Consider the following 23,547-nt stretch of genomic DNA (forward strand, 5'->3'; position numbering starts at 1 on the left):
CGTACTATTTTGGATATTTCTCTCTTGTGAGCGAACAGATGACATTTCGCCGGAATTTGGCAGTTGGTTGGTTTCTGCTGGAGAATTTAAACGAACGCACCTATTGACAACACAGTGCGACTCTCTTTTAAGGTAGTATAATGTCAAAAAGTATAAACAAACGAATTAACCCTTAGTGTTGCATGTATCTTGTCAGCACTGATACCCAAGGCTTTTATTTTGATTATAGTTTTGTTTTACTTACATTACCTGGAATATATATATTTTGTCAATAAAATAAAACAAATTGTTTATAAAATCGTTTTAGAAATTTTCTTGCTTTTAATTGTCCAAGTTTTATGCTTTTGTGCGTTTATTTTTATATTTAAAATTTTTATCCTAACCATTATTCGACACTTATAAAAGTATGATTTTTCATTTTTTCCAATTTGATATGAGAGCTTAACTCTAACAATTTGGAATTTATTTTTTTTTATGCGAAATAGTTTGGGTATAAACGAGCTCGTTTGAAAGTGCTTGACCCGGACGGACAACAAATGAAATCACTTTCTTTGAAGTGGTTTTCACAAACGCGAGATGAATCACGTAGTACATCACATCGCTGACGTCTTAACTCGCAAATAGGTGGTTTAAAACATCGCACTATTTTCGTGTCCTGACTTCTATTGCACACTGCGCACCGTCCAAAAGTTTTGCTCCGTTTCATCTTGGTTTCCTTACATTAAATATTTAAGCAAAGTCGAACGTATTTACTTATAACCAAACTTTAAATGTACTTTCTTGCTTTCCTCGGTGGTGTATCTCTTAACAATTTCACGTTTATTAAGAAAATTTGTTGCTTGAAAAATCTTTGTGTAAATTTTTTTTAAACAAATTCAAATTTGAAAAAAAATATATTTTCAAATGGGTTAAGAATTCATTTCAGTTTGACATTATAGCCTGTTTCTTATGAGAGCAATGTAAAAATCAATCACACTTTGTTGAATACATTTTGGGCGCAATCCCGTATTCCTCAGACTAAAACTAGTAAAACTGTCAAAAAATAAAAATTCGCTCAGAGCGAGAGAGTAACATTGAAAACTACGGGATCGTTTTCTAGTAAAAAAGGTAACTGCTGTCAACTTCAACATAACCTCCAAATTTTAGTTATAAATTTTTGTTTATTTTGTATGTTAACAGTCAGCTCACACATGTAAAAAACCAAAAATACTTTCAAATTCATTATAATCCACTTAAACAAGTAATTAAAAACCTTTCAACATGAATTAGCAGAGTGCATTTTTTTTACAATTTGGTTGCCAAACACACTATAGCTGATCGTTTGACACATTTACCAGCATTTACCTGCAAATATCTTCGGACTAATACTGATAACTTCTGACAGAGAGAGGACCTTATTTACTCTCTTTTTTGTCCTCTCAATAGTCAGAGAACCGAGTACGGGACCGATTTCCAGTAAAATCTGACTTATTCTGACTATTTCTGACTAGTCGGGACCCGTATGGGATCGCAACTATTGTAAGCAACCTAAACGAAAGAAATTCACCATAGCGCTATTCTTTATCGAATGCTTTCTCCGAAACTTTTAGGAAAATATTTATGCTTTTACAGCAACAACAACAAACACATTAACAAGACACCGTAGCTTAAATATTTTAGTTATAACAATCCATGTGTATAAATGAGATCCTATTCTGTGTATCTAAGGTATGCAACTTCTAAAATGTTTACAAATATGGATTTCACTCAGACAAAGAATAAATAAAACTTACCCAGATCCGCTACGCGTATACCAAAGCAATTCATATCCTTGTTAAGTGTCTGTTGCACCGGGATGGCTGTAGAGCTGGAGAGTGTGCCCGCCGTTTCCTGTGGTCGCTTACGCGCCACGGCAATACCAATGGGCACTGTGTTATCTGCAAGCAAAAAACAAAAGTGCGAAAGAAAGCCACAAAGGCAGACGCTTCACTGTAGTCCCAATATTTTAAAATTCACGGAAAGTGAGTGAGGAGTGGTAAACATTATGTTTGTATCACAGTATAGTTTGTATGTAGATAGGTAATATGCTTGTACGGAATAGATGAATTTATTTATTTTTTTTTTTTTGTTTTTTATATTAACATACTTGTGTTTGGCATTGTGGCCGCTCCGGTGAGTGTGTTCACATTTGACGTCTTATCCATTTCGTTCACCTTCGGCGAAGAAGCCTCTATCTTTACAAGCGTTGTCAGCGTGGACGATGAGGACATAGTCTTGGAAGCGGCTGATATGGAAGCAGAACAACTGGACGTTGATGAGGCCACACCAACGCCCATGCCAACACCAACACCGAGCCCACCTCCGCCGCCACTTGTCGATGATGTAGACACGTGATGTTGCTGATGATGATGCTGTTGCTGCTGTGTTTGATGGCAATTGGCGGATGTCACTTCCGAAACTTGGCAAGGTTCGCGTTTGATTTGTACAAATGTATAACTGGTTGAAGTTGAATTGGTTTGTTGATGATGGTGATGATGTTGCTGTTGCTGTGAATGCGAATGCTGATGCTGATGGTGTTGAGCCGATGTTGCACCACCCAATGGTGATGTAGTTGTTGTGACAAAGTGTGGGCCGCCTGCAAGACTGAAAGGTTCCAAATGTAATGGCGCACCATTGGCCGTCGCTGTGGAGGGCACTAAGAAGGTGGTGGTGGCCGCAGCTGTGCTACGTTCGAAATGCTCTGTGGCAGCAGCGACGGCAACCGATGAGCCCAGCAAATCCGCAGCAGTGTTAGTACTATGACCATTGAATGTTGCCATTTAACTACGCGCACAAACAGGATTACAATATGTATGTAGGTAGGTATTTACAAATGTTTCTTTAGTTAAGTGTTAGTTTTGATTTTTAATTACATATGGTGTTGCTTTCGAAAATATTCAAATAGCCGGCGGCTTTGTGTTAAAATGCCGTCGCTAAAATGCAAATGGCTGATTTTTGTGCTGTGGGGTACTTCATAGTGGATTGCGTCGCCAACAACAGAATTGCGGCGCAAATACGCTGGATACATTTTCTAAAATGCAGATTTTCTCTGCCCTATGATTTTAAAATTGTTAGTTACACACTTATCTGGTTTGCGCTACATCTTCGTGTACGTTTTTTTTAACACTATTGGAAATTTCATAGTTCATTTACAGATTAGAATCTTTGTGGCGCTTGATGGCACTCCGATTCAATAATTGGTTGGAATTTCGCACACACACACAAACACATACAAAATGACATAATCCCGCCGCTGTGGTCTAGCGTTGCGGTGGCAAATGCTATGGCTGGCACGAATGGCCCCCCCTCTGTGCGAATATACATAAAACTTTGGAGTGTTTCCAATTCACTGGCCAGTAAGCAGCACTATAATTTTTCAAACACTTGCAATTTATTTTTCAAGTGGGTTTGAATTGCAAATATCCTCTAAAGGTTTTTGTGCGAAAAACACGCGCGCGCCTTTGCGAATTCGAGTTCCAGGAATTTGACTTTATTTTTTTATTGCCGAATACAAAGCCGCGGCCAAAACTGGCTGGCTGGCTTTTTGGTTGGTTGGCTGATTATTTTGCCAAATACACTCGTAGTTTTGCCGTCGCGAAAAATGCGAAAATACATCGACGGTACAACGACGACGACGACTACAACGACAACGGCCACGATGATGGCAACCACGATGACAAAAAAGCAAGTTTTCACTTTTGCCTTTGCCCGTATTCACTGCTAGTGCACAAACACATGAACACGCCCAATTACACACACAGAAACATGGCGACACGATACTGCACCGCACAAATGCCCAGCCACTTTGCTTTATAGCTCCTTTTTCGTTGAATTGACTTTGCGTGTTATTATAATTTTATAACTTTTTATTCATTTATCTTATGCACTTTTGCCTCTCCAACTACTTTCGTGCGCACAGAAAACGTATTTTATGCCTACAAATTGACTGGCAGATTGTGCGCGATTTTCCTGCAAGCGCACATCCAGCTTTTCGTCGTTCACTTGCCCGTTGCCTTCGTATTAATGGCCTTTTTTGCTTGCGTCAATTTCAATTCCTTCTTCGTTGATTGGTGCCTTCCTCGTGCAGATCCTCCACCTCCTCCACAACGAACAGGTATATATTTTTATTTTTATTGCTATTACTATCGTATTGCTTTGCACCTCTCCTACTTTGTACAAGTTTCTAGCCACTTCTTTTGCTCGCTCTTCTATTGCTTCCAGCAATTTTCAACCATTTCCGTTTCTGCTACATATATACTCCTCCTCCTCAATGTATCAGCATATTATTGGTGTAGTAAAACTCACTAAGTTTAGCTTCAATTTACTTACGCTTATCGTTTACACTTTACTTATGTACTAAATTAAATATTTCCAAAAAAGTTTACACCAAAATGTAATAAAAAATATATATTTTTTATTTGTTTTCATTCCCGATTCCGAATCTATTGCATTCCGCGTTGTCGAAAGTTCAGACTCTGATGCCGAACTATTCGCCTTAATAACGGCGTTGCTACAAATTACTGCGGCAAGGGAGAAACAGCGTGCGAGCTGTCAGATGAAAACGACGTTGATTTGTTGCGAATTGGCGGCGAAATATACCCCAGAAATTTTTACGTGATTGCGTTATAGGACTCTGTCACACGGTCAGTAATTATCACGATATTTGGATCGCGATCCATATTAATGGATTGATGGATCACGCACGGATGCTACATGCATTCCACAATTATTTTGAAATTTCCAAGGTTAATTAAAATTTTTTCAATTTCACTTGAAAGGTTTTAAGCGCCTAGAATGAAGGCAGAGTGAATATCTTTTCGATGTTCGCATCATGAGAGTAAAAGATTACTGACGAAATGTATGGATCGCGTTTTGAAAGTGCTACACGTTCAATATTTATTGACGGTACTGCGATCCGCGATCCAGATTTCAAAGTTTTTAGAAATGTTGCGATATGGATCACGATCTATTAATACTGCATGCTACACCGTCAATAAATATCGCGTTACTTTGATCACGTCAATAAATACTGACCGTGTGACAGTGCCCATAAAATAATTTGTGAAATAAGCTGAGAAATAAGACACGGAAACTTGTGTTGCGGCAACTCGAAGCTTGTAGTTAGGAATGTTCGAACTGTTTTCTTGGCGATCATTGTGTTATACCTTTTGCGTCTGGCGCTTTGCTGTCAGAGTTATAAATATCAAAGCCCCAAAGTTTTATCTGGCATCAGCTTTACTGAAATGCTTGTTGGGTCATTTTGAACGTTTACAAATATTTTCAATTCTGCGTGTGTGTCATGAACCAAAAATACAAGATCACGTAAGAACGCGACGTTGTATTTGTAACTGGTTTTGAGAAAAAAGTTTGCGAAAGCGGGTTCGTCAGCTGAGCGTTTGTTTACATCACAAGCACCACTATTTTACATTTTTATTCAAGTAAAGAAGAGTTAATTCAACATGACAACACATTTTAAAGCATTTTGTTGCATCATTTTACCTAAATTGTGCGTTTAAAGTAGCTGACAATAATTTTGGCTAATTTTGGTTTTCGTTGTTTTCTTTGCTTTGTTTACTTTTCGCTCGTTTTCCAGTGAAACAAGATGGCGTAGAACCCGCTAAAAAAATCTCTTGTTCTTACGTGATCTTGTGTCTTTCGTTCATGCGTGTGTGTTGGGCTTGCTGAAAGAGTGATCGTAAATTAATTACGTTCTCTGTCGTAAATATTTACGAACGGAAAAAAGATGAGAGTGGAAATGAAAAACGGAACCACAAAAGCGACACAAGATTCGCATTTTACAAAATGCCGGTCTCTTGCCGTAAATGGGAGGGGTTTTTCTAAAGATTTATGTACAATTTATGTAGCGTTACTGTATGTAAAAGAGGTTGCAATTTTAATTAAATAGAATAAGGATTTAAAGAATAACGGTAAAGTAGTAGCGAATAAGCTATTAGATTAGATTAAAAATCAAGGTATTCGATAAAAAAAAGCAAACAATGATTCATGAAAACAGAAGATGAAATATTTTCTTATTTAAGGGAGCACCAATTTGAGGGCACGGATTGGCGAAAGTCCTCAAAACGGCTTAAGCGGCTAACCTTTGCCGCCGGATATTCAAAAACCAATTAAACATAAAATATTTTGCTAAAACTACTTTTAACTGAAATCTTCACTACAGGGATGTATGTATGTACGTATGTATGTATGTATACCTGCATAAGGTCGGTCACTCCAGCAGCGTTCTCTGGTCCAGCAGCATTCCTTAAACCTCTTACTCTGATACCCGAATGAGACTAATCAACACTTTACCTGCCTTTTAAACTTCTCTTATTCAAGAAGCCTTCAATACCGTCAATTTAACTCCGACGATTAAAGACATTTGTGTTGAAGGAAGATTAAGTAGCCGCAAAAAACGACGGGTCTTAGAAATTCTTATACTATTCGATCCCTTACACTTTCCTCGCCAACTTGCTTCAGAGATGTAGAATTAAAAAAATTCAATGAAGTGTTCGTTATTTATGTTTACCACAATTTCTTACAGCTTAATGTCTTGTATTTTTATTGTAACTGCAACACAGCTTCGGATCTGTTTTCTTAAATACTAGCTATATTATTTTAACATATCACGCTTATCTCAAATGTATAAGTGTATAAATTTGCATGAAAATACGAAAAATTGTATAAAACTGATTCAAATGTACTGAAATGAAAAACATTTGCATTTAAATAAATCTTAAAATCCGTATACGTAGGAAACTTATTATACTTCTACCAAATACTTGTATTACTACGCTTTTTTCACATATAAATTCTACGTAAATCTTTTGGTGTTGTAATCAAATTGCACTGTGGGCAGAGCTTTCGTGCTCCTAGCGAGCGCAGCCAACATTCTTCGCAATGTACGTGCCAGCAAGCTACCGATATAGCTGGATTTCGGTAGTCGTCTAAGCAAATCAAGCATTTAAACTTATTCTGCACTTGATTTTCATAATGTCGCAATTTACTTTTCAATGACTCTATTATTTGCGAACTATATTGCTGCGCAACAGTATGTGATGTGAGTTCTTGCTTTTCTTTAGAAACCAAATCGGCAGTTAGGTCAGCCCGTGGAATGCTTAATTCTATATTTGCAGCTAACGTATTAGTACTATTAATTGCGCGTTGCAACTCCGTCGCATTAGCGCTCATTAGAGTTGTTTCGGTAGAGCCAGTTATTAGACGTCGCATGTAACTAGTAACATCACCATCTGCACTATTGCCATTCTCCTCCGCTATGGGTGGTATAACGTCAGCTTCAGCGTACTGCGCCGGCCCATATAGATGAGTGTCATCCTCGTCTACGTTTAAATCTTCTTCCTCTTCGTCGCCAATCTGTGTGTTATTTGGGACACTGCCAGCGCTGTGGTTTGTTACAGACTGTCCTACGCCGATTGCAGCATAACCGCCTTGTAAGAGACTAGAAACACGTATACGTTTTTGGCCAGCCCATTCATATTCTTCGTATTCCTCGCCATTCTCGTCTTCATTGCTTGAACTACCGCCATCAGGACCATTGACTGCGCCATTAGTGCGGCGTAGACACTGTTCTGCATGTTGCTCTATTTCTTCTAATGGGAAAGAGGCGTTACACACTGGGCATTGCTGTTCGGTTGGTGGTGGGGGGCGTTTACCAGTTCTTCGCTGCAGATTAATATTTATCTAGAATAAGTAAATATGGTTTATTATAGATTCAACATACCCTGAGACGTGTATGCCGATTTCGTTGCACCCGCTGGAATATAGTCCAAGGCTTACGTCGCTCCTCATTATGTACCACTGTATTGCTAGCACTTTGCTGTGTTAACTCGACAGTTGCCTCACTTACTGCTTTCATTTGTAATTGTTTTAAGCGCTCCATTTCCTGGTCAAAGTGTGGCTTCACTTCCCAATGCTGTAGCTTGCACTCGCACGTAGGACACTGTAGATACTCCTCAGCTGAGCCGCCTGTTAGCAATCGGCTGATTGACTCTGATGTAGCCTCCATTTTTATTGCTGTTACCGATTAATATATAAAAATTACCGGCCCGATTTTTATTAAAAATTTCGATTAATAATACAAAACAAAAGCAAAGCTTCATGGACGATTTCAGCACAAATAGAAGAAAAAACAACTACACACACTCACACGCAGCGGTAGACATTTGCTTGTTGACGTCTGCGATAAAAACTGACAGCTGCTTGTGGCGAAATGAGGAGGCCAGAAGTAAAATAAAACACGCATTATACATTTTATAAACATTTGAATATTTGGGAAAATCAGATTTTCACAGCGCATTTTATTAGTCTACCTTCTACAAACGAATATTTGTTTTTTTTTACCAATGTTCTTACTAATGCTGAATTTCCACCAGCCATTAAATTACAACATTTTTAAAATCAATGTTGGGCATTAAAAAATTCTTGTGCCATTACTTTTATAAAAATAGTCATTATGTCTGTTTACATTGTCATGCATGATTTCAACGAAATTGAGACGAAATTGCCTCAACTTCACGAATAAACTCCGAAAATTATTATTATGAATTGTAAATAAATAAAAAGAAGAACATCGAAGGTCAATCACAAGCAAATAAAAACAAAATAAACAAACTGTCATCGAAATTGAGATTGAAATTGATTCTTGATCAAGGCGCATGGGGAAATTATAAACAGGTGCTGTAAGTAATAAAACAGCTCTCTCGCTTTATTCTCTTAATTTTCTTGAAATTCGGCTATCTTATAGAATTTTTTTCAAGTAAATTTTCAAATAATATAGTGTCAAATGTTCTTTCTCACTCTTATACCTACACAGGGTTAAATTTCACCTTATCAGATGGCCACACCAGAAATTTGAACGAAAATGTACCTAAAATGGTGTGTTTGTACCGAATGTACTTTCAAACTAAATGAAAGTACGATTGTACCAACTTTTCCATGAGTGCAACAGCAGCTTACTGCGTGTGACAATAAGGAATAGCTCAATAATAACGTTAATTGACTGAATTAAGCTTGTCTGAATTTATTATAAAAACCTTCAATTTCATTTCGAAATTGCCCAATTAGGGCTGCGTGGAAACGCCCTTTTATTTACACAAACATTTTGCAATCGCTTTTAAAGCATAAACAGACGGCAGCGTTTATCCGGATCAACACGGGAATTAACTGCAGTTGATACGGATCAATTCTGAGTTAGTCCTGATCAACGCAGCCGTCTGTTTAAGCTTTTAGCGGATGCAACTCTTCAATATTTAATGCCCAACACTGCAGCGAATTCATCTCTTCATGTGCTGTGATACTATCGATTGTGCCGCCATTCGATAGTTTTCGAAACGATAGTTGAAAACATCGATAGTATCGATAGTACTATCGTCGTGAAAGGTATGTACTGAATTGAAACGATTGAAAATTAAATAATTAATAAATTTATAAAATTTATAAATTACTTTGTAAATTAAAGAGATTGTGTAATGTTTTTAAATTTGAGTGCATCAAAAAGAACTTCTTATAATAATAAAATAAACTTATCAATTTATGCGCCTGAATTATATAACTTATATGCCTTGAATAGCGACAGGCAAAATCTGAATTTATTTTTTATCTGGCAAAATTAAATTCGAATTTTATTTGTCCCTTTTGAAGTGCAAAAAAGTGAAATTGGCTATAAAAATACATTTATAATACTACAAAACAAACAAAATAAAAGATATTCGTTTAAATTGACAACTTATACTTATAAGTTATATACTGTGTTGTGAATTTTCTTGTATAAAAAAAAACGAATGTAATGTGTGGAGAAGTGAAGATGAGACATTGTAAAGTCTTGCTAAAACCGACATCGATAGTTTTCAAAACCTATCGATAGTGGCGACAGTTTTCAACTATCGATAGTATCCCAGCTCTAAAAGAAGCAGCAAAGTGGAGAAATTTTCGGAGACGATTGTTTATGTGCGACGCGAAAGTAGAAAAACGTTGATTTTTTATAATTTAGTTTTTATTTAAATTTAAATCTTCTTGCTAAACGATAAAGCAAAGTGTGGATCTATTGAAAATGTAAGGGTGCATTAAGTTATATGTGTAAAATTTGCAAAAATGACATTGAAAAGTAGCGAATTGCAGTGATACTGTCGCCATTTTGGTGTGTATGTGCGTGTGGATGGATGTGTGATTCAAAATAGACAATTTCGAAGGGGAAAGGAGAAATCAAGGCTCAAGGAACAATCTGCGAAAATTTTTTTTAGATAAAAGAGAAAGTGCTAAATTGTTTTATAATTTACATATTTGTATTGATGATAAAATATCAAATTTGTGGAAAACATTAACTTCCCTATCGTTTCAAGTGTCTCCATATAAGTGCATAATTTTGTGTACGAACAACGAAGATGTCTAGCAGAGACGCAGGTGGAGACAAGTTGGCGCAGCAACAGACACAGCTGAACCAACCACAAAAACAATCTGTTTTTAGCAAAAATGCAATTGCCAACATAAATCTGGGTGGATTTAGTTCCTTCGATAGTGATTCTCTGCCTGAATGTTCAGAATTTGACTCGGAATCGGTTACTTTGGATTACTTCAAAGAAAGGTACGCCAATGTCCGGTGAGAAGGTAGGCCAATTTGTATTTCAAATGTCTGTCTACCTGGATATGTATAAAGAATAATTGGTATGTATGTACATGGCTTTGCATCTGCCACTACATATTGCACAATGCAAAGATCTGCGCATATGTACATACATAGGAACATACATACATATGTACATACATAAGCCACATCTATCTCATCTGCCCATAATTACATTCCCCAAACGTTTTCTGCCTATTGTTTTGCTTGCAGTTGCTTCACTACACAGGCATACTTATGTATGTATGCGCTACTATTTACTTACAAACATCCATTATTTATTCGCGCATAATTAACATATTTTTTAGCAGTAATATGAAAATTGTTTTATATTCTTTTATTTACACATCACTCGCCGTGTAACTTTTCAAATAAATACATATTTTAAGCTTGCTGATTTTGGGTTTTTTGTTCTCTTATTACTGTTGCTACCCGCATGTATGCGCCCTATTTGGTAATTCCTATACGAATTTAGTAATTGTACGGAAATAAAAAACAATCGTTCTTACATGCAAATTTACGTATTCTAAAAATAACGAACATTCACATGTAAGTGCATACAATGTCCATGTGAAATGAAACGAATTTTTTGTAAGTGGCCATATTTTTGATGCTCTAACATGCCTTGCGCATATTTTGTTGGTTTCTTTTAGCTACATCTGCATATCAAATGCTCCATAGTTTGCATTTATCTACAGCAAAATGTACATGTGTACATACTACATACATACATCCGTCTTTCTACTTCAGCTCTGTGTAGCTTTTTTAATTGTTATTCTATTTTTAAACATAAACAAAGTATTCAAATGCGGAAGTTGCGCCCTTTAACACAATACCTTGGTACACTGCCTCATCCATTTCTATGCTCTTTATTCATATCACCACACACCAACGACAATTTGTGTTGTTTTAGTAATTTGTTTGGATCCAATCTTCTGTAGCGTTGAGTGTGTCAACGTGTTTATATGCATGTAGGCACTTTTGCTGTCGATAGTACATATTTTAAATTTTAGCTTATGATTTTAGTACCTAGTAAGAGGTGGAGTAGAAGGTCATTGCGTATTTTTGTATGTTTTTAATTTATTTGTCATGCTTTGTACAATAATTTCAAAAATTGTACAAACTTTTTATCACAATTCCAAGTTTTTAAATTAATTTTTGGCTTGCAGTTTTATAGCTTATCAAAATCAAAGTTAAGTGACAGTTTGAGGTTGCTAAAAAATCGCATTAGGTTTTGATAATTTTATTTCTGACGGTGTTATACACTCTTTTCCATATAAAAAATTACTTTGTATGAAAGAAAATGCGTGATACCGTCACCGATTATTCTAAAAGTCGAAGAAAGGCGCGTGTGCTGGGTTTGCATGTTTGTGGTGGTTACACTCCCTTATTTACGATTGACAAGCTCCGGTCATTTCTTAATTAAGATTAATACAAACTGTCCAGTTGTGGGTACTACGCAACCGATTGTTCGGTGCTCCCATCCTACGGAGAATAACCTTCGTTAAGTAAATGTCGGCTTTGGAAGTTATTTGAGGTGAATCATCGCATCGGCGGCAAAACCCTCGACGTTTCACATTGTTGTATATAGTCCATTTCTCGAGTTTGCTTCTTTAGGCGAAATCGAACATTTGTTTGACATGTTTAAATGTTTCTGCACTTTCTCGTATCGTGTTATGTGGGTTCGATTTAATAAATGCCTTTTTTTCGTCAACCTCGATGGACCTTCAAGGACGAGGAGTTTCTTTGATAACAAAACGCCAACGTGAAATTTCTTGCACCAGTTGAGGAGTAAAGTGAGAAGCAGAAGTTGTGGAGCCGTCGTTTATTTGTCGACAAATTTTACTTCCCTTAAATTTTAGCTAAGATCATTAAAGCGATGGTCCAGAAACATACATTTAGTCGATGAAGTACCGGTTGTAGGTAAACAACTGTAGACCTGTTTTATTTTGCATCATCATTTGTTATACTGCTTTTTTCCAATCACAATGCGTTTTGCATACGTCCATACATATTTGCGGACAAATGCTACACAATTTTGTAAGATAAAAAACACGCTTTAAATCTATTTCGATTGCAATAGTTATAATGCAAGAGTTATTAAAAAATTTTGTCCGAAAAGAATGCTGTGTATGAGTGTGTTAAGTCCACATTTCGTTATTGCATGGTTCTGTTGTAAATTGATCATCAATTTTGAATTGCATTTATTGAAATTCCCTTAAGATTCTCGATAATACTAATTGAATGAACCTGTTCTTATTTTATATATTCTGTTCCCTCAAAATTAACAGATCTTAAGCAGCTTAAAGCAAATAAAACATTTGCATTTAAAATTGGCATACAATTAAGCGCAAATATTGAACTAAAAAAGAACTTTAACGTACACTTATCGCAGTGAAAAGAAAAATATGAAGTGCGTGGAAATAAATATTAAAAAAAAAAATCAGCTAAAAACTGAGTGCAGTAATTAAAAAGACGCTAAAGTTAAAAAAAAAACGAACGTTTAACACGAAAAAGCTGTAGGCTAAGCCAAAGCCATTGGCTGTACATGCAAGCATACATTGTGTTGTTGCGCTTGCGTTGTTATTGTTCTTGTTAGAAGGGTGCACTAATTCCCTGCCACTAACACACACGCTCAAGAGCATTAGTTTAAAAGGTATGTATTTATGTATTCCTTCGCTTCCACCTTTAAGGGATAAAAAAAAGTACATTATTTCCTAAATCATTCAAATACATTCCCTTTGCAGTGTATTGAGATTAACGTTTATGCTTTCATTTCATTATTTTGTATACAGCTCGCAACGCCCATCACCATCAAAAATGGCGCCCACAACAACAATTGAAACCATTACAATCACAAGGCCATTGAAGGTTTGTAACAACTACACAAACTCCCTTTTACGCTACAAATTTAATCAAATGCTAAACAATTATAATTTCTCACTTACTATTCCGCTCTAGGTCATTGCATTTATATGTGGTGTCATCGTTGTCATACTGATGATCATGGCATTAGCTTCCACGGACTGGTTAATGGCTGCTGGCTGGCGTCAGGGTCTCTTTGTGCACTGCATTGAGGAAGATGTTGAATCGCCGCTGCCATTCAATCTACATGATCCGCCGGGTTGTTATGCTAGTCGTGATGTGGGTAAGTAAATATGTAGAATATTTGTTGGTGTTGGTTGATTTTATGTATCGGATAGTTTTGACTTCAGAATAATCGTTGGTCTTTTAATTTCTTTTCAGCTTACATCAAAGCCACAGCTGCTCTATGTATAATCACATTGATAACTGATGTGATTGCCACCATACTCACTGGCCTGGGTTTGAGAACACAAAATCACAATGTCAAATACAAATTCTACAGAATCGCTGTGCTGGTGATGCTGTTATCATGTAAGTGCCTAAATATGAATAGCTTAGTGAATTTTACCATCTATGTATATTCTCTTGAGATTAAAAAAGAATGTTTCAAATGGCGAGGCGACTGTGTCATTCGATGAAAGAACTATGCAATTGCAAATTTTTTCTGTGCTAAGAAAATTATGACTTCATTTAGTTGTTCTGCACGAAAGCCCAACCTACAGAAACCAAGAACTTCGATAAGAACTCACACTTGTCAAAATCATCCTTTGTATGCTATTGCAACAGCAATGCTACTACAATAGCATACAAATTTTTCGGAGTTTGTGGGGAGTGATGCCGGGTGTGACAGTCCTTGACCAAATATAAATATGGGTAGTTCCGGCTACGTAGGCTGTCGGGGGGGAACGATTATTCTATCTTCTTTAACATTTGCCAGAAAAATGCTCTGTAAATGCACATTTGATAACCATATGTATTATTTCTTAATTTAACCTTTGAAGCCAAAACCTATACAAAAAATATTAAATTCATACTATACTTTTAGTGTTGGCTGTCCTGTCTGCGCTGATAATATATCCAGTATGTTTTGCTGGCGAACTCAATTTGGGTGAGTTACACTGGACATTAACTTTAAATGTTCCTTCTCTTATTTCTAACCTCTCTTTATATACAATGGATATTTTTTTTATTTTTTGCAGCGAATCGGCCAATTTGGGAATTTGGTTGGGCCTATGGTGTTGGCTGGGGTGCAGCTATCTTCCTATTCGGCGCCGTTGTGCTACTGCTATGCGATAAGGAATCGGAGGAGATCTATTATAAGGAGAGAAAAATTGTACATGAAAACCATATGCGCGCCTAGGCCAGGCCGCACGACCTGCCTGACGTCGTTCTTTAGACATTTAAGTAAATTATGCGATTTCTACTGATATAATACTACTAAACTACTACTATTACAAAGAACAACAATATCTATAAATCAGCAAACAAACAACAGTAAATCGTAAAGTTTAAAAAATGAACGAGGAAAACAAAAAGTATACAAAATTATAAGAAGTGTGTAATATTGTCATCATTGCCGCCAATCAACATACTAGACAGAAACAACAATGCTGAAATTGGAAGAAAGCAGTTTAACTAATTTAACACAGAATCCCAACACATACGAATACAAAAACACATACAAACAAAGTACATATACACGTGCAGCCTTTGTAGATTGTCAGGTGCTGTAACGTAGCTTTTTTTTTAAATATCTTGTGTGATAAAGCTACAAAATGTGGTGTATTTCTCTGTGGAAATTTGTTGACCGCTAAATCAAAAATACTTAGGTGCATATCAAATTCAAATGTAAATCAAAACTGAATTTCGCAAGCGCTAAAACTTGGCAGTAGTTTCGAATTTTACTGACACGCGTTGTCGGCGCCACCGCGGTTAAGGTGTAAAACACGCATATGATACATATTTGAGCTTGAATAGAACACACGATACACACAAACACACTCGAATATTCACATACATATTTTTTGGCATGCTAATGAGCTGATATCATTTGTATAACCAATTTTAACAAGTACATATAACAACATAAATGTATTCATGGTGATCGTATTTAACCGTTTAGCATTTCATAGTTACCTACAAGCGTACTATATCTACACATATGTATATTCATCTATAATCGACGTACATTGCAATTATGCACTTGCATACATATATAAACACACACATAAGCATACTATGTATTCATACATTTGCTAATGTCTTCGAAAATGCATAGTTGCGCACAGAAATTGTATCTCATATATGTATATGTATGTCTTATAACTTTTTAGTTGACCACCCACTTGACCTAAAATCATCTACATGCATTCCTTACTTTGTATTCTTTTATTTGCTTCTTTATTGGTGTAACTTCCCACGACAAAATGTAAAAAAAAAAACAAGTAAATTAATATCAAACGTACGAAAAATGTAAGAAATTCTAATTAAATGTAAGCGTAAAAAATTGTAGCAAAACAAGCAAAATGAAAACAATTAAAAAAGTGTTGCTATGTATTAAAACACATGTAAAACGTTTAAAGCAACAAACTATTATAAACGAAAATCTGGAAAATTAATGTAAAGTCACGCTCATGGACCTACCAATGAATCGAACGAATCAATCCAACGACGATGAATACGTGAACCAAATCATATACCCACATACAATACTTATAGTCACAAGTAACTTTTTATAAACACATATTTACATGTACACACATATACACTTAACATACATATATATGTATATTCATACAAACATTTATTCTTACATACTCCCGCACATATGCTCATATATACATACATACATATATACATCTTGAAGAAATTGCAGGCAGCTATAAAAAAAAATGCATATGACTAAGCAGAAAAATATGATGCTTCCCTCACATTGACTTTAAATTTAAAGCGAGTGATATTATTAATTTTCATTAGTAATTTGTTTAAATCTTTACAAACGACAAATTTCGCTAATGGTTCGCTAATTAGATGCCAAACATTTTGTTACTTGGCAAAACAGAAGTGCAAGTAGTCCACACACCGGGTCTGCTAGCCCCTGAGAAATGGTTTTTATGCTAAATAATTATGCTTCCACAAATATGATATTAATTTTAAAAAATAATGCTATCCTTTGAAATTACTCAAAAGCATAACACCATATCTCGAATACATATTTAATGTTGTAACTGAAATTATATAGGGGATACTCGGTGAAATCGACACATTGGCGACTGCTTAAATGTTGAACAGCCACAACATAAATCGTACATACTTACACATTATTTGTACACTTTTAAATGCATATTTTCCCTTTAATAAGTTCATATGTTTTGAATTTCTTTTTACACACTAAAACGAGTATGTCGCTAAAACCATATTTGATGCCTTGTTGTTTTTGTTTTCTCGAAATATTCTACTACATACTCGAATAACCCCATGAACTGATTTTTTTTTTTGCGTTATAAACTGCGAAATATTTACTTATTTACTTATAGGCCGGTGAAATCTATTATTTTAATCAGAGTTAAAACAAAATATTGAGACAGCTTTTTCTAAAGCCCAATTGGCAATGTACCAATGCGAAAAAAAAACAAACATACTAAATACCTAATAGGAAGATTATTGTTTTTTTATTGTTGTTCTCTTTTTTGTTTAATATATGCAACTATTTTCTCTTTGTACAAGCTAAGTTAATAAGAAAAAGTAAAAAATAATTACATTTAAATGTATTAATTACAAATGTATAGCAGATTTAGTTAAGTCTGTTAAATTGTTTTTTTTTGTCGCCAGCACATGCCTTTTGCGTGGTATATTTACACTTCCATATGTATGTACATATGTAAGTATATACATGTGTATAACTGACTAGTCTGTCTTACGAAATTTTTTTTATCACACTTTGTCCTGAAAATTAAATTATTAAAAGTATCCCAAACCCATTGTACCATTATTAATTAATTATTGTACCATGTCCCAAGCCTACGTTTTTCGTACAAACGTTTTTGTTTGGAAAACAAATTTAGAACAAAGCCTCAAAATCAAGAAGTAAATTTAACTTTTGCTCAAAAAAAGTTTAAAAGTTTTAATATTGTCACTATATTCTAACAATGTCCGTTTCCGATAGCGCTTCAGTAAGCCATACTTGTTTGGTAAGACAGACAATTATTTAACGATATTATTTACATACTAATACTGAGTTAATCGAAAACGAAAATGAAAACAAAAACATACATACATATCAACAATTTACTGTTTACAAACTACTCACTGCTAGTTAATTGTATAATTTGTACAACAATTTTGTATTAACATACATACAAACAAACATATTTGTATGTATGTATTTTCAATGTTCCGATTTTTTACCTATTTATGTAATATCCGAACGTGCTGACTATAGACCTCATCCTATAATGTATACCAATCACGTTTTTCTAATCATAATTAGATGTTATTTACAATGTTAGTATTTACTCGATTTAAAATAGCTGATAATATGTAGTTTTTTGGCTTCGGTTGTTGCCCCTCGCCTCCAGTGGCACGTTCCTATTTGATGATTGCGCATGTCCACAGAGGCAAGTGCCGCTAGACACTGAAAGAAAACTTTATGAAAGATTTTTAATCGTGGGACAACGGATGAGTCCCGAGTAAGTTTTCGGCTTCCTCCACCTCTCTCGTCCCTGCGATAAAAGTCGTTTCAAGTTTTTCTTTTTAGAAAATTCTTTTTTCTATCACTAGGTTATTCTTACCTTATTCCAGAGTGCGTCTAAGTATCAAATTGGGTCATATATGTATTGAGCAAACAATTTCGGTTTGAATTTTAAATTTTGTTCTATATATGAACTTGTACTTTTAAGTACTTTATGTTTACTTTTTATATATTAATTTTTTTCTTTATTCTACTACCCTTTACAGTAAATATTAACATTGTAAATTGCATTAAAATAAGTTATAATTGTTTACACTACTTATTGATTTTATTTTGACTAAGTTTTTATAAATATGTATGTTTATTGATTTTACTGTATACATATGTATTTTGTTTTTGTAATATTCTGATTTTCTTTATCTAATATAAACAATGTTAAATTATCAAAAATATGGTTTTGTATTTTTATTTCAATGCATTATTTTATTTACAAACTTTCAGGTTAAGGTCAAAATATAGTTTCTGTTAGCCTCGCAATATTCTTTAAATTGCCTAAAAAAGTGGCTACACTTACGCGTCACAGGATTTGTGGCCGAAAGTCAAGCAAATACCTATCTACTGGCGTCATCCTGCAAGAGATTTACCCCTCTGTGTAGACATTATAGCAGCTACGCGGACTTGCTACCCCTTCTTGCCATTCTAATTGAATATTGAATATTGTAGTTTTTATATATTTTTTTATTCAATCACAGTTGTGGAATTTTTTGATAAAGATAATTAAATTATGTAAATAAAAACTTACTTAACTTGAAATATTAATATGAAATAAACTGTGAAAGGATTCAAAATAAAATTTATATATTCATACACTGCCCTGCAAAAGTTTGGACTCGCTTGGAAAAATCGTTTTGGTTTGTATGGACCGGTCGATGCTAAAAAACCATTGTTGCGATCGGTAAACGTATGGGGGTGTTTCTTCTACGATGATGACAATAATTAAAGCGACAAATACAAAAAAAGTGAGTCCTAACTTTTGCAGAGCACAGTATATGTATGTCCGTTAAGGTGGATCACTATTGGCATTAAAAAATTGTTATCACCCCTATTGGGAGTGTCGACTAGTAGTAGATAAACGATTGTTAGTCTATTATCGATTATCCGTGGCATTTTCAAAGTCTTTTTCTCGTTCAATAAGTGCGTGTGAATAGTCGCTCATCTTTCTACAACTATTTGTTTGTAGAAGGATGAGCGATAAAAAACTATTCACAGTCGCTTGTTGGACGAGAAATTGACATTCACAATACCATGGAAAAGCGATAATCGAATAAGAGTCGTTTATCTACTACTATTCGACACTCGCAATAGGGGTGTATATTTTAAGACTTTCGGAAAAATATTAAAAATTAAAGTGCGGTTGAACGTGGAAATGCAAGCGCTTTTTCTACGCATTTTGCTGTCAAAGTACTAAAGCGAAAGTCCACTTTCACGAGTAAACACCAGCCTTTTTGCAAATGTGCAGAAATGACGAGAATATAATTTTTCTCATTGCGTTCCATTAGCTTGAAAAGTTTGTATATTAAAATTAATCAAAGAGGAACTAAAAGATAATTATGCACATTAAGTCAACGAAAGACTTACGACACGAGCTTTACTTGCACAGAAAATGAAAAATTGTTTCATAAATGGAGAGTGCGCACTAATAATAAACGATCTGGAAATCGAAATGATCCAGCTTTCCTCTGGGTTAGAATTAACATTCATGGCTCTCATTGAAATAATTTTTTATCCCAATACACCGACGCCGGCCTCAATTTTTTAACTTTAAATTCCCAACTCTTTTGTTCTCTAGAAAAACATTCCCCAGACTTTTGTTCTAATTTGATCCTCCTTGAAAACGTTTTTGATAAGTTAGTTCTCATTTTGTTCTCTTTGGAAACGTTCCCGAAAGTTCAAACTGTTTCTTGGCGATTCCGTGGTGTGGAAATTCACAGGCACAATGCTACCACATTTATCCATTAGCAAGTCTTATAAGATAATACACCCGCGACAAAAGATAGCACATCAATATTTTTACTGGTTTTAACTACTTTTATTTTGCTTTTTTTTTTAAGTCCATTATTCTTATATATGTATAAGTATAGCTCTTTATCTAACAAATACCATATAAATCTAAATTTCAGACTTTGTACACAAATTATAAAAACTGCACAAACTTTTCGTCCCAATTCCAAGAATTTTAATTTTTATTTCTAGAATTATTAAATTCTTGTATAATAAAGAGCAAGTTTGAAGTTGCTAAAAAACCGTTTTGATTTTTGATAATTTTTTTCTGACGGTGTTATGCACTCTTTTCCATATACAAAATTACTTTGAATTGGTCATGACTTGATACCAAAATAAGCATTTTCACTGTATGAAGACTAAGTAAATAAAACCGGCTTATACGGTTTTTTCTTAATTTTAAAATCAGCAACCGGATTTTTTTGAAATTGCAATTTTTCGAATAACTTGAAAACCGGTTTTGAAAAAAGGCTAATAATCGAACACCCTACTTCTGAACCTTACTGGCAGTGTTAGCCCAGCAGACAATTTGTAATTTTTCTTTACAAACAGCCTGTGTTTAATGCTGTTGTTAACAACTTGTTTTAAACAAGCCAATGCAATACAGTTTCTACAAAAATAACAACCGCATTAATATCTTCGAAAGTCTAAGGCACAGACTGATTAAAAATAGTCCTCCATTGAAATACGTACATACATATCTATACTTATAGCTTTATTATTACACTTACGCTTATCAGCTGCTACCAGTCATGGAGAAAAGTATAGGCACAGAGAATTTTTCACAAAGTACGCACACTTTTTTATTTAAAATTTTTTCCGCTAAATTTTTATAAAAATAAATTTTTTCCTGTATTGAAACGCTATAAAATTATTTTATAAAATAGAAACTGTTTACTAGTCACTTAGTAAGTAACACTAAAACTCAATAACATGCAAATTTCTAATCAGTTTAAAAAAAAGATCATTAAGCAGTTTTGTAGCCTAATAAATTTTAGGAAGTATTTTCGACTATATGGAAGAAACTGCACAACACCGCCAGCAAAAAATTGCCGAAAATCAACGCTAAGTTCTATAGCTACTTCGAACTTGCACTTTATTATATCAAAATTAATTGGGCTAATTTTTAAGAAAATTTATTGAGTTTGCGCGAAGTTTAGAAATTTAATTTTCATGTTTTTTATTGTAGTATGAATCATATTTTTATAAAAAGTTTGCGGACGAAAAATTTTTGCATACATTGTGAAAAGTTGTCTGTGTCTATTCCATTTTACGTGACCGTTTAGTTCAAAAGGCTTTCCTAAATTACAAAAAAAAAAATTAATTGTGTTTAAGAAATATGTAGTTCAACATCAGCCACTGCAATGACACAATGCAATTAGTATTTTTATTGGTTCCTTGTTTAATTAAAATGTTTTTTTTTTCTATTGTGTTTTTCGCAAAAATTGGGTTTTTGAAGCAAATATCAAATAAAATGCAAAAATTCTCCATTCATACAAATTGAAATGCTTAATTAAACCAAACTATTAGCGCTAACTTTGACATTGGACATTTCATAAGAATAACAAAAACATCAATCAGCAATAACAGAGCAAAAAGCAAACAAACAAGGCAAAATATAATTATGTAATTAATTTGATAGCAAAGAACAAAAAATGACAACACAAAAGCGAACAAATAACAAAAAACAACAAGAAACTCAAAGCAAAAACAAAAACCAAAACCAAACAAATTGAACAAATCGTAGGCAGGAACGTGCGGTGGTAATTTAATTATATCTAGTAATTGTAATTAAACTATGTAGTAGTAGTAAAACCGAAAACCAAAATAAAAATAATTAAGTTGCAAATTAAGACGAAGAAAAAAAAAACTAAATTTCCAATAAATATATTATGTAATAATAAAACGAAAATAATTTTTAAGCGTACGCAATGTTTTAATTGATAAAATAAAATAAAGTGCAAAAACAGTAAGTTTAATAATTGAGTAAAAAAAAATTAAAATAAATAGATACTCGTATTTTTGCAATATAGGCAAAGTTGTGCTGTAACATGATTAAAGGTAAGGTCGCTAACGCTAAATTTTCTAAGTCAAAACTCGCCTAATGGGAAAAAAAGAGGCCAAAGATTTTTTGCGACTAAATCTGAGAGATTACGATATGTCACCGAGAAGTTAAGAACCGTCATTAAAGTGTCAGTCAAGAAGATATAATATTAGGCTAGGTATCGGATAATTGGAGAGTAAATTTTCCAAACACTTACGTCAATATACATATATACCTAGATCACCTGCATATGTTTTATACCTATTACTTATTACCAATCTCTTTCGATGCTCAAAAAAGTTCACTCGGGTACAACCATTTTGTTGACACGTACGAGTTTATTCCTGCATTTATTTGCTACTGAAATGGTGTTTGCTCTAAAAAAAAATGCTTAAAGGTGGTCATTGGCATACCTACCGGGTGTTTTCCCGATAGCATGTTGGTGGTCATACATTTACTTGTATATTCATTTTCAGCTTTACCCTCAATATCCTGCTGGCCTAGCACCCAGATAAGTTGAATGCAATGCATAATGCTGGATATCTCTACCCCCCGGTTTAGGTGAGAAACTCCTTCTCTTATTCTTCCTTCTAGTTCAGAGTCATCTGTATAAAGTTTTATTGCATTAGGCCTTTGAAGTGAAGTCTGCTGTACCGATGATTATGGGAAACAATACCTTTACTTGCAGTGTCTTGTCAGGTAGCCTGTAAGAGTTGTAAGACCTTCCCGGCTAAGCTCAAGAAGTCGTTCGGAGTTCGTCCTGGAAGGAAATATGCATTTTTTTTGAGTGCCTCATTCCCATTTGACTCCCGCCAGTTGGCAGCGATTTGAGATTCTTCCCAGCTCTAAGTAGCTCTGCAGTGTATCCTTTAGGTTCGGGACCATGCAAGCGCATTTGGGCTCCACGTTTTGCGAGATAGTCAGCACTTTCGTTGCCTTCAAAGCCTTCAGGTCCAGTGACCCACTACCGCGTCACTATTGTGGGCCCCTAGGCGGTACAAGCGAGTTTTACAACTGTCCACAAGCCTTGAAGTCGTTCTAAATGAGTCGAATGCCTTTAATACTGCCTGTCTATCCGTCAAGATGGGCCTCATGCATAATAGTAAGCTTAAGCCCAGACTCAGTTTTTGAACTGATGAAGTGAGCTCAAACTCAAGACTTTGTATTGAAAATTGAGTAGGAGCTTAAACTCGCTTTTTATGCATGATACCCAATATTTCTCGAACACAGGCT

General features: G+C 34.7%; 3 protein-coding genes across 6 annotated transcripts; 1 reads left to right on the forward strand and 2 right to left on the reverse strand.

Annotated features, from left to right (window-relative positions):
• Positions 1-1,721: 1,721 nt before the first annotated feature.
• On the reverse strand, positions 1,722-4,536 carry LOC118751332 (protein winged eye-like). Of its 2 annotated transcripts, XM_036486128.1 has the most exons (3): positions 2,892-4,536; positions 2,126-2,802; positions 1,722-1,916 (listed from the first exon to the last, which is right to left on the reverse strand). In XM_036486128.1, the coding sequence occupies exons 2-3, from the start codon at positions 2,796-2,798 to the stop codon at positions 1,747-1,749; spliced, it is 843 nt and encodes a 280-aa protein (XP_036342021.1). In that variant the 5' UTR covers positions 2,799-2,802; positions 2,892-4,536; the 3' UTR covers positions 1,722-1,746. The 2 variants fall into 2 exon arrangements, with proteins under 2 accessions (XP_036342021.1, XP_036342020.1); XM_036486127.1 differs by lacking the exon at positions 2,892-4,536 and having other exon boundaries at positions 1,723-1,916; positions 2,126-2,885.
• A 1,985-nt stretch (positions 4,537-6,521) lies between these two features.
• Positions 6,522-8,194, reverse strand: LOC118751333 (E3 ubiquitin-protein ligase RNF220-like). Its single transcript, XM_036486130.1, has 2 exons — positions 7,757-8,194; positions 6,522-7,698 (listed from the first exon to the last, which is right to left on the reverse strand). Exons 1-2 carry the CDS (start codon positions 8,039-8,041, stop codon positions 6,817-6,819), a joined length of 1,167 nt encoding a protein of 388 aa, XP_036342023.1. The 5' UTR covers positions 8,042-8,194; the 3' UTR covers positions 6,522-6,816.
• Positions 8,195-9,914: 1,720 nt separating this feature from the next.
• LOC118751336 (transmembrane protein 47-like) lies at positions 9,915-18,652 on the forward strand. Of its 3 annotated transcripts, none has more exons than XM_036486138.1 (7): positions 9,915-10,086; positions 10,374-10,615; positions 13,450-13,525; positions 13,616-13,802; positions 13,901-14,050; positions 14,565-14,627; positions 14,719-18,652. In XM_036486138.1, the coding sequence occupies exons 2-7, from the start codon at positions 10,416-10,418 to the stop codon at positions 14,877-14,879; spliced, it is 837 nt and encodes a 278-aa protein (XP_036342031.1). In that variant the 5' UTR covers positions 9,915-10,086; positions 10,374-10,415; the 3' UTR covers positions 14,880-18,652. The 3 variants fall into 3 exon arrangements, with proteins under 3 accessions (XP_036342031.1, XP_036342029.1, XP_036342030.1); XM_036486136.1 differs by lacking the exon at positions 10,374-10,615 and adding an exon at positions 12,946-13,310 and having other exon boundaries at positions 9,918-10,086; XM_036486137.1 differs by lacking the exon at positions 10,374-10,615 and having other exon boundaries at positions 9,918-10,086.
• Positions 18,653-23,547: the final 4,895 nt, after the last annotated feature.

This window comes from Rhagoletis pomonella, unplaced genomic scaffold (assembly GCF_013731165.1).
Source record: "Rhagoletis pomonella isolate Grant_MI unplaced genomic scaffold, Rhpom_1.0 Rhpom_scaffold_00654, whole genome shotgun sequence".
Lineage (NCBI taxonomy): Eukaryota > Metazoa > Arthropoda > Insecta > Diptera > Tephritidae > Rhagoletis > Rhagoletis pomonella.